The 13,601-nt window shown below is 41.8% G+C and overlaps 1 protein-coding gene across 5 annotated transcripts in view; it reads right to left on the reverse strand.

The window, feature by feature from the left end:
• The window catches only part of tecta (tectorin alpha), a 49,271-nt gene that overhangs the window by 24,975 nt on the left and 10,695 nt on the right, over positions 1–13,601 (reverse strand). For 3 of the 5 annotated variants that reach the window (XM_034889783.1, XM_034889784.1, XM_034889782.1), the window contains one exon: positions 9,019–10,027. In XM_034889783.1, the coding sequence (XP_034745674.1) occupies positions 9,682–10,027 (346 nt within the window). In that variant the 3' untranslated portion in view covers positions 9,019–9,681. Of the gene's footprint in view, positions 1–457; positions 576–8,356; positions 8,424–9,018; positions 10,028–13,601 lie in introns of those variants that run through there. The other 2 variants (XM_034889781.1, XM_034889785.1) reach the window with 2 other exon arrangements.

Consider the following 13,601-nt stretch of genomic DNA (forward strand, 5'->3'; position numbering starts at 1 on the left):
ATTGAGTTCAGGTGTGCTGATGCGAGTGAGCATTGCTGAGAGAGGTCTGCTCTAATGTCATCGCCCACTCATCATATATTGTCAACAGAAAGATTACCACAATTGCTCTTTTGACTATTGTAGCTCACCATCTTATCTGACTGGCATTAACTTGGGGCCTTTTAGCGAGGCAATTAAGATAAAGCCCCTGGAACTGAAAAGATGAACAAGCCACTTTAACCTGTTTATCTTTGGGGTTAGGCTCAAAGAGAGACAACTCTTACTGTATCAGTAAGCCACATGCTTAATCAAAAGATAATTCCCTTTCTGAAGCTCATTTATTTCATTTACTTTTCTTCTTTTGTTTCATCTGATGCTTAGTTAAGTCAAAATTGTTGGAAGTGTTAAAAGCTAAGCAATTACATTCATGTAAATTGTCTACTTTTTAGTCTTAGTACTATTATTAGTAGAAATGTACCTGCAAGAGTAGACCACTGGTACCCAACCTGGGGTTTGGGAGCCAAGCGGGGGTCCCAAGATAAATCTGTAGGGCCACAAGATGATTCAAGGTAAAATAAAAAATAAATGCATCTAACACAAAGTTAGGTTTAATTTGTATGAATTTTCTACATTTTTTATTTTCTTTGTAAAACATACTAGGTACCTTTACTTTTTCAGTTTTCAAAAAATCTGTAAAATTAAATAACGTGAGAATGAACAATGGTTATTGTGTTGAGCTGCTCAAAGCTCATACAGTATCTACATTAACCATAGCCTGTGATGAGGGTTCTGAGGTAGAAGTTTTGTTTTAAAATGAAACAAAAGAAGCTTGGGAACACTTGTTTCCCACCATAAGACCATGAAGCAATAGTGACATCACCAACAGCAGATTATATAGCAGATAATGTTTCCTACACAGTTCATAAATTACCTCCAAATGACTGAAATAAAGGCAGAGCATCAGTTTGCAGCATCAAAAAGTGACAAGCCTAATGGGGACAGTTCAGGCTTTTTTGGTCACACAGTCAGGTCATAAATAAAGAAACCACTGATGAGTAGAGGAGGAAATGATGCACTTACCTGCCCTCAGAAGATGGACATCTAGCACCTCAATGGTCCAACCTGGCAACCTCCTTACAGCAGTGTCCCATCCAGCAGAGGACCATCCACAGAGCAGTGGGGGTGATGGAGGGAGTACGAGGCAGGTGATAGTGATGAAAAGGGAAGAGGGTACAGGAGCTGGATGTCCAGACAGAAAAGCAACTCTTGTCCAATTCCAGCTCCACGGGATTACAAGCAGAAGCAACAACAATCCAAAAGTTTTTGTATCTTGAGTGTTTAAATGGGGATGTCCTCACAGGAGAAAAATGGAGATTTAGGAAAAACTACCCGTTGAAGCTGTGGAGGGAGCTTTGCCTAACGAAGCAGGTGCAAACTTTTACCTGGGATAATGCTCAACTTAATCTGAGATCAGTGTTTGGGGAGGGGGGTTGGTGGGGAGGAGAGAGAAGTTGAGGGGAGGGACAGCATGGGAATCCGAGGAAGAGAGGGAGTGGAAACGGAGCAATATGTAAGAAGTGTAGAGGGGAGGTCACAAATGTGGAAATGATGGAGGACAGTGCAAAAACCAAAGGAGAATTACTGCTTGCAGACATGTTTTAAATACAGGAGTAGAGGAATGTTTTTTTACAAAGAGAGGCTCTCATACAGGATGAATGTCGAGGCTTCTGGGCAGGATCTGTCATTAACACCTGCAAAGTGCCAAATGATGATAAAATATGTCTTTGGTGGAATATTTGGAGGTAACACTGTAGCCTTTATCTTTGTGGAACAATGTTGTTTGAATACCAAGGTCTTATTAATGTTTCACTCAGTATATGAAGCAGGACTTCAAAATATTTGGTGATGATTTCTATAAAAATGTGCGGTGTTACTGAGTTATTTGTTTTAGAAATAGAGACAACCGTTGGATTGGGACCTTAAAAAAGTTGAGTTGTAACTGCACTGAGTTCAGTCAGTTCACACAAACTCACCAAACCAGTACAGTCTCACTCTGGGCCATTTATGGACAAAAAACAGAAACACACACACACACACACACACACACACACACACAGTCTCAAACCTTGCTTTTTAAGCTCAGTGCTAGGTAGAGTTACAGAATTAACATAAGTCACTTTGGATTCTCTGTGTACCCCCTTTTTTCTTAATTAGGAACAGCCTCATTTACAAGGTTACACAAGACACTTTATTTCCACAGATGCTGGAGATAGCGAGGGGAAATCTCAGGTGGATCCACACTGATAGGGTCTGGGAAGGAGAGGGCAGTCAGTTGGGTCTTTGTTGCAGAAGGACAGTGGAAGTAATTGGAGAGGCAGAGAGCAAGATGTGTGAAAGGCTCCAGGACTGAGGGCAGGCCCCGGGCTCCCATTAAGCAGTTCCGCAGCTCTCTGTGGAGGCTTCTTTCATACCTCCCACGTCTTGTTGAGTAAATGGACACATACCCTTAACCAAACTGTGAAAGAGAACGTAGTACAAAGAGGGACTTCAATTTTTTTTTTTAAATCAACAGATGACCTACTGGGCCGGGGGAGCTTCCTGATGTAGGGTTTGTGTTGAGGATGAAGAAGTGGGAAGGCTCGAGTTGGGTTGAGAGACCAGGGGCAAGTTCAGTCTCTAAGCAGTGTGTACGGTTTCCAGGTTGAACGACATGAACGGTGTGGAACGGTTTGAAACTGTGCGATAGCTCTGAGCTATGTTTTCTATCACTTGATGGGTGTGTCAGAGATGTCACCCAATCAGCAGCAGCACATATGTAACCTAAACTGGTAATAAATGAAAGCAGTGCGCTTGCTCACCACCGTTTCAGTTTAAATACATTTTTTGTGCCCCTTATTTCTCGCACTTTCACTCTTGCTTTCCCATTCACTGACATTCACAACAACTCACTAGGAACAATGGGCCTCATTCATCAATAACTTCCAAAGTTGTCTCTTAAATATTTTCTGAAGGAGGTCCCTAAGAAAAGTCTACGTCTGATTCATGACGTGTTCTTAAACGGCACAATTGTTTGCAGGTGGGTTCTTAGAATGATGAATCCCAATGTCTTCGTAAATTGAAAGCTCGTCCCCGTTGCTCTTATTTAGCATAGGTAAACGCCCCGTTAACAACAGACTTCTCACCCCACCTTAGTCTATGACCGTTCCTAACAGGTACTATGCCTTTGGAAGTGGTTGGGTGACTTGTTGTATGACTTCATTCTTTTGAAGCATTCTAAGGCGCAGTCTCAATCAGTCCCATCCGTCCTTTCTGCATTACTGCTGACCTTTTAAATCTTCTTCACCTGGTTGATGGATGGGGCAATGCAAACAGCTCTTTAAAAGAGCAATGTATGTCACCGTTGATGCTGAAAAGCTGACTGAAGCAGAGATAAGAGCATTTTGCTCTTTTAAGTAACACACTAATTGGCAAGGTCCTGGGGCCTTGCACTCAACTTGCTGTAGCCTATTAAGAGTTCAACATCTGAAACTCCACACAATGAAAATGCTAATGGATGTCAATGATGCTGCAGTGTTAAGGAACTCAGCGCAAAGTAGAGTTGACCCAAGGGTTTTGATTCCTGAAGCAGAGGCAGCAGCAGGAAAAGTTAAAACTTGGTCAAATTTGTGTTTTGTCTTTGTGGATTAAATATTTTTTTCAAAATAGCACTATCTTCCTTAGAAATGAGAGTGGCTGGGAGTATCAATGGGGCTTGAAATGCCAGCAGGTGGTGCAGCTCGTACCACCTTTAACATTGTTTGCAAGAGACAGACACACAAATTACATCAAATGTTTCTTTGCAGCAGGAGGGCATCGTGTGGGAACAGGGTCAAAGTATCCAGCATCACACGTTGTGGAGAATCCATCAAGCCTAACCTTCACAAAGAAGGTCCTGGACTGGATACCCGCTGAGCTCTGTTCAGCAGTCACCTAATCTGTGGAGTGGGCCACTCTAATTCCACCCTTAGGCCCAGCGGTTGGCTCTGCCCTGCCCTCCTCTCCTTCCTTTCCATTCACAATGCTGAACCTCCTTCCAGTAACCCAAAGCTTCTTACCCCAATGACTCCTTCACCTCGGCACACAAAAGACCCTGTTCAGCCCCCCTGCCCTCAATCCCACTTCATAACGCATTGGGGCAGATAAAGGGCAGATCAGTAGACCAAATGTGCAGCAGGGTCCTGGTTATGCAGCAAATTGCTATGTGCGATCTATACATTACAACCACATCCATCGTCCAACCTCAGTCTCACCTCAACCTCGTGGACATTTCAAGCTAAATGACAACAGAGAGAGATTATGGGTCTACATTAACACTGCAGGGACTTTTGGGAAAGCCTTCTTATTCACATGGCAGCATATCTGTTAGCAATACGCTGCACTCGTTAGTTAGTCCAAATGAGTTGAGGCGATACGAAAAGGTGACGTGAAAACCTGCAGACTACTGATTGGTCGGAGAGAATCATCACTAATCACTGGGTCATCATTGCTGGCGACATATTGGGGTCCTGAACAAACACACCCTGTTTACCGGAAAAAGGTTTAGCCAGTGTTTTGTTTTAGTTTTTACTGCCTCCAAGTTCATAAGAAAATAATTTGCCCTCTGGCTGTGGCAACACACTAAGAATCAAAAACAACACACCTTCAACGTGTGTGTGTGTCGCGTTAGGTCACGGCAGTTTCCTGCTGTGACGACCAGCCACGGCTCGCCTCATCTGCAATGAAAACAAGGAGGACGGGGCACTGTGGTCAAGTTGAGGCGAACAGGTACCATTAATGGAAAAAAATGCCAAAAGTAGAGCGGAGGCTGATGGGAATGCCAGTTTTGCAGGAATATGGTTACAAACCAAAGCATCGGACAAATTGCATTTTTTAGTTGATGATGGCGCTAATTTAAAGTGAGAGGATAAGGATTGATCCTCTGGGAATTAGGAAGATTTGCATTAAAATTTCATGTCAGTTTATGAAATAGTTGTCAAGACAGTTCATTAACACAAAGAAATGTCAACCCTACGGTCGCGCTACATGCTACGGAATCAGAGGATCATCAAAGATACGTTAGAAAGTGGGGATTCATCCATTTTAACAGCGACCGTCAAGGCATTTACAAATATGGAGGAAGTAAATGTTCCTTAAAAAACTGCAAGACTGAAACTGAAAGACTTCAGTAGTTTATTCAAGGGGAATTTGAGAATTTTGGATTTTCAAGTTAATAATTTAATTATGTAATTCATCTATGTTCAGGAGCTGGTCCTTTGAAACACTTTTGTGCCTCCTTAACTCTTCAACTCTGTGAAGGGAGCCCTGCTGGTGAGGGTGTGTAGTGGGCTGGTGGGGGTGTGTGGCATAGATATCCCACACAGGATTAGAGCCATGCTGCTGGAAGAGGTGGCGGGGGAAAATAGAGGGAATGCCCCAGAAACACAACACCGCCTGACACGTATGGAATGGACTCTTTGCAGCTTGACCAACACACGCCTGCCAGAAAGAGAGAAGATCTGCGGAATCACATCTTCTCCACGGCCAAGCATTTAGCCTGTGAAACAGAGCTGTGCATGTCGAGCACGTGTACATTCGCCCGGTAACATGAGTGATGGCGCTCCATACCTCGTCTATCAGGATATTAAAATGGTCTACAGTTTTTAACATTTAAGCTTTTAAACAATATTCTGTATTGGTTTACTAATTAAATAGGACCCGGTTTAGGAATTATACAGCAGAGATGGGATTTGAGTCAGAGACTCAGACTCAAGTTGCACGTACAGTGACTTCAGACCTGACTTGAGACTTGGGTGCCAAGATAGCTCATTTGATAGATTGGGCCATATTTAGAGGTTTACCTTGACTGAGCGGGCCTGGGTTCGACTCCAACTTGCAACCCTTTGCTGCATGTCATTCCCCTATCTCTCTCATCTTTTTTCATGTCTTCAGCTGTCCTGTCAAAACAGGCCTAAAAATGCCACCAAAAATCATTTAAAAAAACTGATGTGCAACTCTTAAATAATCTTTTTTAGAAAACGCATGATCAGCTGAACATTATTCCCCTCCCTGCGTGACCTACAACCTACCTACGTAACAAACCATTTATCATAAGCTTTAAAAACGTCATAGAAGGCCCAAACAAAAGAAGTGTTGAATGCAAATACGTGGACTACATCTGTAAGCCTTAAGACTTGACTTGGACCCTAGCTCAGAGACTTGTTATACACTGTTAGACAGGGATGCATTTTTTAAGTTTTTATTGTCCTGTATAAGTTATGGATAAAGATGTCAGTTAGGTCGTTAGTCTCTACGACACATTAACTCTAGCGGAATATCTGGGATCGCCCCATCTGTATTCCCCAGAGGATTAACAAAATAATGACTTCAGTCAATTTGATCTTTTATTTAGCACTGACATCTGATAAATACTTCCCTACTTAATGTACTTAATACTAAGTACATTAAAAAAAGTGTTCAACCGAAATGAATCAAAGTGGATGTGAGTTTGATTTAGAGACTTATGGATTCAGTTTATACTCCTACAGAAAATCACAGATTATTTTTAACAAAAAGCCCATGGTTGTGAAAAGTGACAGAAGTTGTTGTGTGAGGAATGAAAAATAATATTAAAATACAAAGGCCAGCTGCAGAAGAGGGAACTGCTGAGCAAAAGAGTAAGAGGAGCACCTCTGGGTGTCAGAAGATCACAAAAATGGCAAAAGGTGCGTTTGATATATGTAACAGGAGAGCACATCATGCAAGTATAGCTGAATGAAATAATTAGAATTTATTTGTTAAAGAGAAGTGAAAGCTTCATAGCACAGTGCAGGTGTAGAAATTGTAATATGATCTCAAGAAAGAATTTACCATTAAATATCATGATACGCATTTAAGAAACGACAAAGAGCAAATGTGGTTTAAATTAAAACACCATATACTAAACAGCACAAGGCAAACAGTATTACAGATTAGCAACTATCTTTCAGATTTTTAAATCTGTAAATCTTTGAATTTTGTATTAAAATGAGAAAAGGGAAGATGGAAGGAGCACAGATATTTTAAAATGTCAAAAAAGGTGTCAAAATTACAAATGGCCATAAACAACACTGTTTCCCTGAAATGACACATCTCATACATTTTCAATCAAATATATCAACAAATACCAGAATATGCAAACCACTAATTTACCACAATATCCCTTCAGAAACAAACTGCTTTACACTCTTCCCATGTAAGCACTCAATCATAATATGGTATAATGCATATGAGTCAAGACAGAAAAACCCAGAGGAGACCTCCAGTTATCTACTACACAGAAAGGAGCGATGATGGCAATGTAAGGCTGCCACACAATGATAGCATCTCAACACATCTTCTAAAACTTATGGTAACGCACGTCTAAACCCTTTAAAATTGGTATAAATGTGTTCAAGAGAAAATATTTATATTGGCAGCTCACTTCAACCTTAACGGAATTTCAAACATAAATTGCTTTGCCCTCCAACAAAAATGGCCTGTGTGTAAGACCTTTCTGATTTTTAGTAATACGTTCTCATCACCTTTTCATCAACAAAAGCACGACACATGGCCAAATTTACACTGCATACATGCAGTAAACAGGGTGAAATGTCAGAGCTATTCAGAGTCAGGTAGGCTAGAAAGGTATCCCAGCATTCATTGAGCAAAAGAAAGGAAAACATTGACAACACATAATTTGTTTTAGAGTTTTGGACTATGAAAGGAAATCCAAGTGACTCTTTGTATGAAGCTATAAAAACTCTTTTAAACAGTCTATGCGTTAGTATTTACAATTTCTTGGCCACCACAATGAGCAAGGAGATCCCGGGTTGTCGTCCAGTGGCTAGTTGGCCCTCAGTTGGTGATCCTAAAGACAACTTCCAGGTAATTTCAGGGGATGCCAGCAGAACTGCTGCTCCCTATTCATCAAGTAGATGTATCATCAAATCACAAGAAGTACAACTACAACAAACATACCGACAAGAACTACTATTTACCACTGTGTCTGTTTTAACATGAACACATACTTAAGAAAAAAAAATAAAGCTGAACACTTGCTGGACAAATGGCTCTCATTAGGTCCAGGCTCTCATTAGCTTCTGAGGAAAGGAAGCCAATTAGAGGGCGGTCGCCGCAGAAGGAGAAACAAGGGAAAACCTAGTACCTAAGCCTCACAAGGTTTTTAAATGTTTATGGGTTTAGGTCCTGCAGTAGAAAATACTGTCAGTTTCCAGTAGGTGGGAATGTGTTGTTATATCTATTCTTTGATTTTAAAAACCAACTATGCTAATAAGAACCAATGAGAAGTACACAACAATGTTCCTTGTGAAACAGCACACACTAGAAGAGTCAGGTTTGTAAAACGGATGTAAAAGAGAGACTGAGGTGAATGGGTGAAGGGCAAGAGCCTTTCGCTTGAACCCATTTTAACCTAAATGCAGCGGAAGTGTCCGTGACACAGCAACTGGTGTGTGGTTACCATACAGACTGGGCCTCCACGTTTCTCAGCTGCCTCTGCAGGTTGAGAGAGCTGCTCCATTCATGGGCAGGAGAGCCAGAAGACTTGCAGTAACTTGAGCATTTACGCTCCTTCTTTTCTGTCCCAGACCCAAGATCACCTCAGACGTGTCTCATCTTTCTGCCAGGGCTGAGCAGCAGCCATGTGCTCTGTGTTATTCCCAACACACTGCATTTGTGATTTCGGGTCAGGGGTTATGCCAGAGCATTTTCACTGCTATCAAGAATCATGTGGAAAGAGAGTGATCTGAGTGACAGGAAGAAACCGGTAAAGATTTGAGTTACTGAAGCACAGCCTTACGTTCTCTTTTTGTATGTGAAGCAAATGCAGACTGCACCCAGGTTAGACAACCTTGGCGATACCAACATGCAGAAATTGAAACGCTTGTAAAGACTTTGTGCATGTCAGCTTGGCTGCAATCATTGCTGTATGCTAAAGGTTCAATGTTTGCCATTGTTGGCTTTTAATGAGTAATTGGGTTAGAATTATTTTCACCCAAACTCTTTACTCCCAGGCATAAAACCTTACAGTGTTCCCTGCTGCCAGAGGACACTGTTCCAGAGTACAGGCCTCAAAGTAATCGTACTTGCTAAAAAACATCGAAGAGCTGCTGATTCTGGTGCAGAAAAGCCAGCTTAGTCAGAATGTACAAAGCAGTTGGTATTTTTAAAATCCAATTTTCTCAGAACTTGTGTCTATTATATATTTTGTGTCAGCCAATTTCAATTAATCTTTTACTTGCATAAATGCGACTAAGTCCCATGCATGGTCAAAGCAAGGTTGAACATTTTCATCCTAAAATCTCAAATCTAAATCAGACCTTTAAACACATAAAATAGTTTTAGTTCCTAAATGTGCAATATGTGCATTGAACTGCAGTTTTATCTTAAATAACTAAAGCACAGAAATGTGCAACTTAGGATACACGCTTTGTGAATGTGGAACTCCTATGTGCAAACATACTATAGAATAGTATATACCTGTTCAATATGGTAGACAGCAAACACCTTTACATTCAGGGCTGAAATATATCACCTTTTCTTTTAATCAAAAAAAAAAAAAAGGCTCAAGTCGAAGCTTAGTATCAAGTAAGTGTTCATCTAGAATTCCTAAAGTCCCATTCATCCAAAATCAGAGAGCCCCTGAACTTAAAGATCTGAGGAGCTGCAGCGACTTTTAACTTTGGGCACAACTTCAATCTCATCCCCATCTCGGATTCGGTAGGAATGGAGGGCGCGGCTGTTGCACTTCAGCTCCTCAGGTCCCAGGACCGAACACATCTCCCTGTCCATGTAGAAGAGCCTGATGCCATTGGTGGGCAGCTGCAGCAGAGCTCGAAGGTGTTTCTTCAGGTCGCCCACCGTCTGCTCCAGACGAAGGCTGACGGTCTCCACCCTGTCACCCCAGCGAATATCCACCATGGTGCTGCGGGGGCTCAGGTCCACCTCCGCCAGCGGGGCCAACTGACCATACTTGGATACAAGGATGTGGTACCTGGGAGGAAGCATGTCAGATCACTAAATGGTTTAGCTTTTTTTTTTTTTTAATAAAATGAAGCCTATTTTTTAAATCAAAGTGGGAGAGTATAGGAATACTGTGAAGATGAAGAGTAACTAGACCCTGGGATCTGATTGTCAGAGCTACCAAACCACGAGAGGCTACTGTCAGACTCTCGCCGGAAAGACAGAGTGTCCCTGACGGTCCCTATAGTAGAAGCACATTTATGTCCTTGAGAGTCATTGTGTGTTTCTGTGTTAAAGTTGGGCTATAATGTGATCATGCACTCTACTCTACATCGTATGTAGAGCAGATGTTTAAACACAACGCTTTCACTATAATCAATGAAACTGGCTTTCCCAGACACCAGAGCAGCGTGTAGTGGTGCTTATGCTACGCGGAGATCCGCTCTACAAGCCTAAAAATAGGACAGTCATCTATTCATATTTTTAACACGGTGTGTTTACACAGAAATGGATCATACTTTTTTTTTTTTATCAAACTACAGATACAAAAGAAACGACTTATAGAGAGTATTGGCAGTTTGATTTTAAGAGTTTCAGGTTTAATTTATTGTTTCCTGTCACCTGCATCCTTAGATAACTGCTGATAGGAGATTGAATTTTCACAGTGCTGTGTCGGCTCCAAAAACTGAACAAACAAAAAAAAATCCCAAGGCACGTCGCTATGACGCACACAATTATATGCTTTGTGTGCGCAGCAGGTGAAGCCAGTTAAAAAACAAAAACACTCAGTGGCACAACCGCTCTGCGAACGGTGACGCTACGCTTTCAATGTAGTCAAAGTGCTGACGGTCAGGGGAAGAACATGTCTTATCTACCATAGAAGATGCAAAGCCAATGTTACGCTCTCATCCCGTCAGCCATTATTGCATCTCCTTTTTTTTTGTGCCAATTTCTCCACCTCTGCCAATGTTTGGTGCTGTATTTCAGATTTTTCCTAGAATGTTGCGTGTCTCCACTCCACTGTGTCATGAGCAAATTAAAAAAGAGCATAAGAACAGGTAAATTGGAAAGTACCGTGTGTGTGTTTAAGCGGCAGAGAAACACTGAGGTCTCTGCCTCTTGCTTGCCGTGAGAAAGCTCACAGCCACCTCAAGGGAATGCGTGTTTGAGATAAGGACCGAGGAACGATTAAATAAAATCCCGGAGAAAAGGCCTGGGCTTTCAAAGCTACTGTAACAGCTGGGCCAATCAAAGCAATTTCCCTTCCCTCCCCAAAACTCCCCTACAAAGCCAATCCCCCTGGCCTGGGGTTTTCTGGCCAAAACTTGTGGTCCACCCTGGGAACTCTGCTCTAAGGCCACAGTGCACAAAGTGCCATTCTAAAAGAAGCCATTTAGCTAAAAAGGCTTCAGTTAAGATGGTTAGCATGTACATAACAAGTCAGTATTTCACAGTCTTTTCCAGCATTCTTTGATAATGGACAAAAAGGTAGCAGGTTTTGGAGCGGATACAGACATTATGTAGCCCAGATCTTAGCCAACTTCTCTTTTTTCCATGATAGCATTTAATCCGATCACATTCTCTTATTTCTACGGTCCTCTAGTTGAAGGATGACCTCCATAAAAAGTTTTCCTCCCAGACAGGCCCACAATATCAAACGTGTTCCCAGTCCATTCCCTTTCAGTCTCTCACTACTTATTCTACTTGAGATTCAGACTCTCAGATTTCTTTTTCAATCCAGTCCTCTCTTTCATTCTTTCCCTGCAACTAATCCTTCCTGTCCAGCAAACACATTTCTTTCTTTATATTTCTGTTTCCTAGACCCACAAACCCTTACTCTTTTTCCAGACTATTTCCACAATTCTCTGTACATCTTTCGAGTTATTGGGATAAATCAGGGTCTACCAGTTTGATTTATGGTTTGAGCTGCGTTTATAGTTACTCAAAGCAAGGCTGTGTCAGATGTGTTCACCTGAGAGGCTGTGACCCACCCTGCAGCGCTCTGATCTCTCAGGGTAGCAAGGCCACAGACCCATCCGAAAGGAAATGGGATAGCGGTGTGTTCACTGCTTACCGAGCGTGTCCGACACCCCCTTAACACCCCCATCCAGTCATGGTGATCCCTAACCTTGGACTTACACCACAAATACATGAGACGTTTACATGGAATTTGGTCAAATTAACATGTCCAAAGGCTTTTGGATGGTTGCAGCGAAGTTTGATAGAGATTATTCTATGTGTGACATGGCTTAAAATATGCATAAAACAATAACACTTTCTCTTTGCCATAATTAGTAGGACAATTCATAGCCAGGAGATCTATTCCAGCTCCACTGGCATCAGAAAACAAATCAATCTTTCAACTTAAGGGTTTGAGGTAGACAGAGTAGGTGTATACATACAAAAAAAAAGGGAAAAAAAAGAAGAAAAAAAAGAAAAAGAAAAATCAACCTGCTACCTTGTGTATCACTTTTCCAATCAGAGAATTCCCAGCACAAAGGACTCATTGAGCAGGGAGAGACTGGTGGCATTGTCTTCCAAAGGTTAGTTTCCCCCAGTCAGAGACTACACCTTCCTTCACAAATCCTTCTCCAACATTCTGCTGAGGTTAAGTGGAATGTAGTAGTGAAGAACGTGCAATTATTTGATTGCTGTCAGTCCGAGGAGGGCTTTCCAAATATTAGATCTTTATGAGGGGTTTACAGAGGTATTATTCATCTCAGCGCGAGCAAGTGTTGATATGTTGTAGGCGGGCCTGACGGGCCTTGTACAACCGGCCCATCCTAAATGAACAGACAAACGTATATATTTTCTTGGCTTTAATTTTTAATTATTCATGTGTGTCTGTGTGTGGGAAGGGAGCAAGTGGTTGGGTGTGTAGAGCGTGTGAGTGTGGTTCACTTTTTGTTAGCCTACACTGAGCAGAGTTTTTTCATGTTGTTTATGAATTATCATATTAAGAATACCAAAAGTCAAAGAAAGAAATAAGCCCATGTTTCTGTGAGAGTAGTAAATAAATATGTCACCTGTGCGTATTTATTCAGGCTATAATTATATGGAAACAATCTGAAGAAAAAACGCTAAAGTCGCGTTACAGTATAACTTTTTATTTTGCGTTTAGACAAGCATTTCTTTTTGGGGGGAGGTGGAATGTGCGTGCAAAGTATGCACTCCAGAGGGCTAGGAGGTAGTTCAAAGCACTGCAACACAACTTCACCAAGTCCGCGCTCCAGCGTGCAACCTTCCTTCTAATTCTCTACCTAGTAGCTAGGGCTGCACAATTAATCAAATTTTAATCGCGATCACGATTTTGACTTCCCATGATCAAATTTGCGTGATTGAGCAATTCATTTTTCAAAGCGTCATTTCATAGAACGCTCCGTTTTTTTTGCATAGCCAATCTACCGCTCCGTAACCCCTCTCAGATCATGTGCCAGTCAGTTGTTCACTGCACCCCGTGCAGTTTAGTTTCTCGATGTAGACAGTCACAGAGGACAGAGTAACGGGAGGAAAACTCAACATATAGCAGTCGGTTATATGTCGGTCTCAAGGTTTACCAGTAAACGCAACATTTTGTCCCGTCTGTTGTTTTCAGACAACAGCAG

Source organism: Etheostoma cragini, chromosome 13 (genome assembly GCF_013103735.1).
Source record: "Etheostoma cragini isolate CJK2018 chromosome 13, CSU_Ecrag_1.0, whole genome shotgun sequence".
Taxonomy (NCBI): Eukaryota; Metazoa; Chordata; class Actinopteri; order Perciformes; family Percidae; genus Etheostoma; species Etheostoma cragini.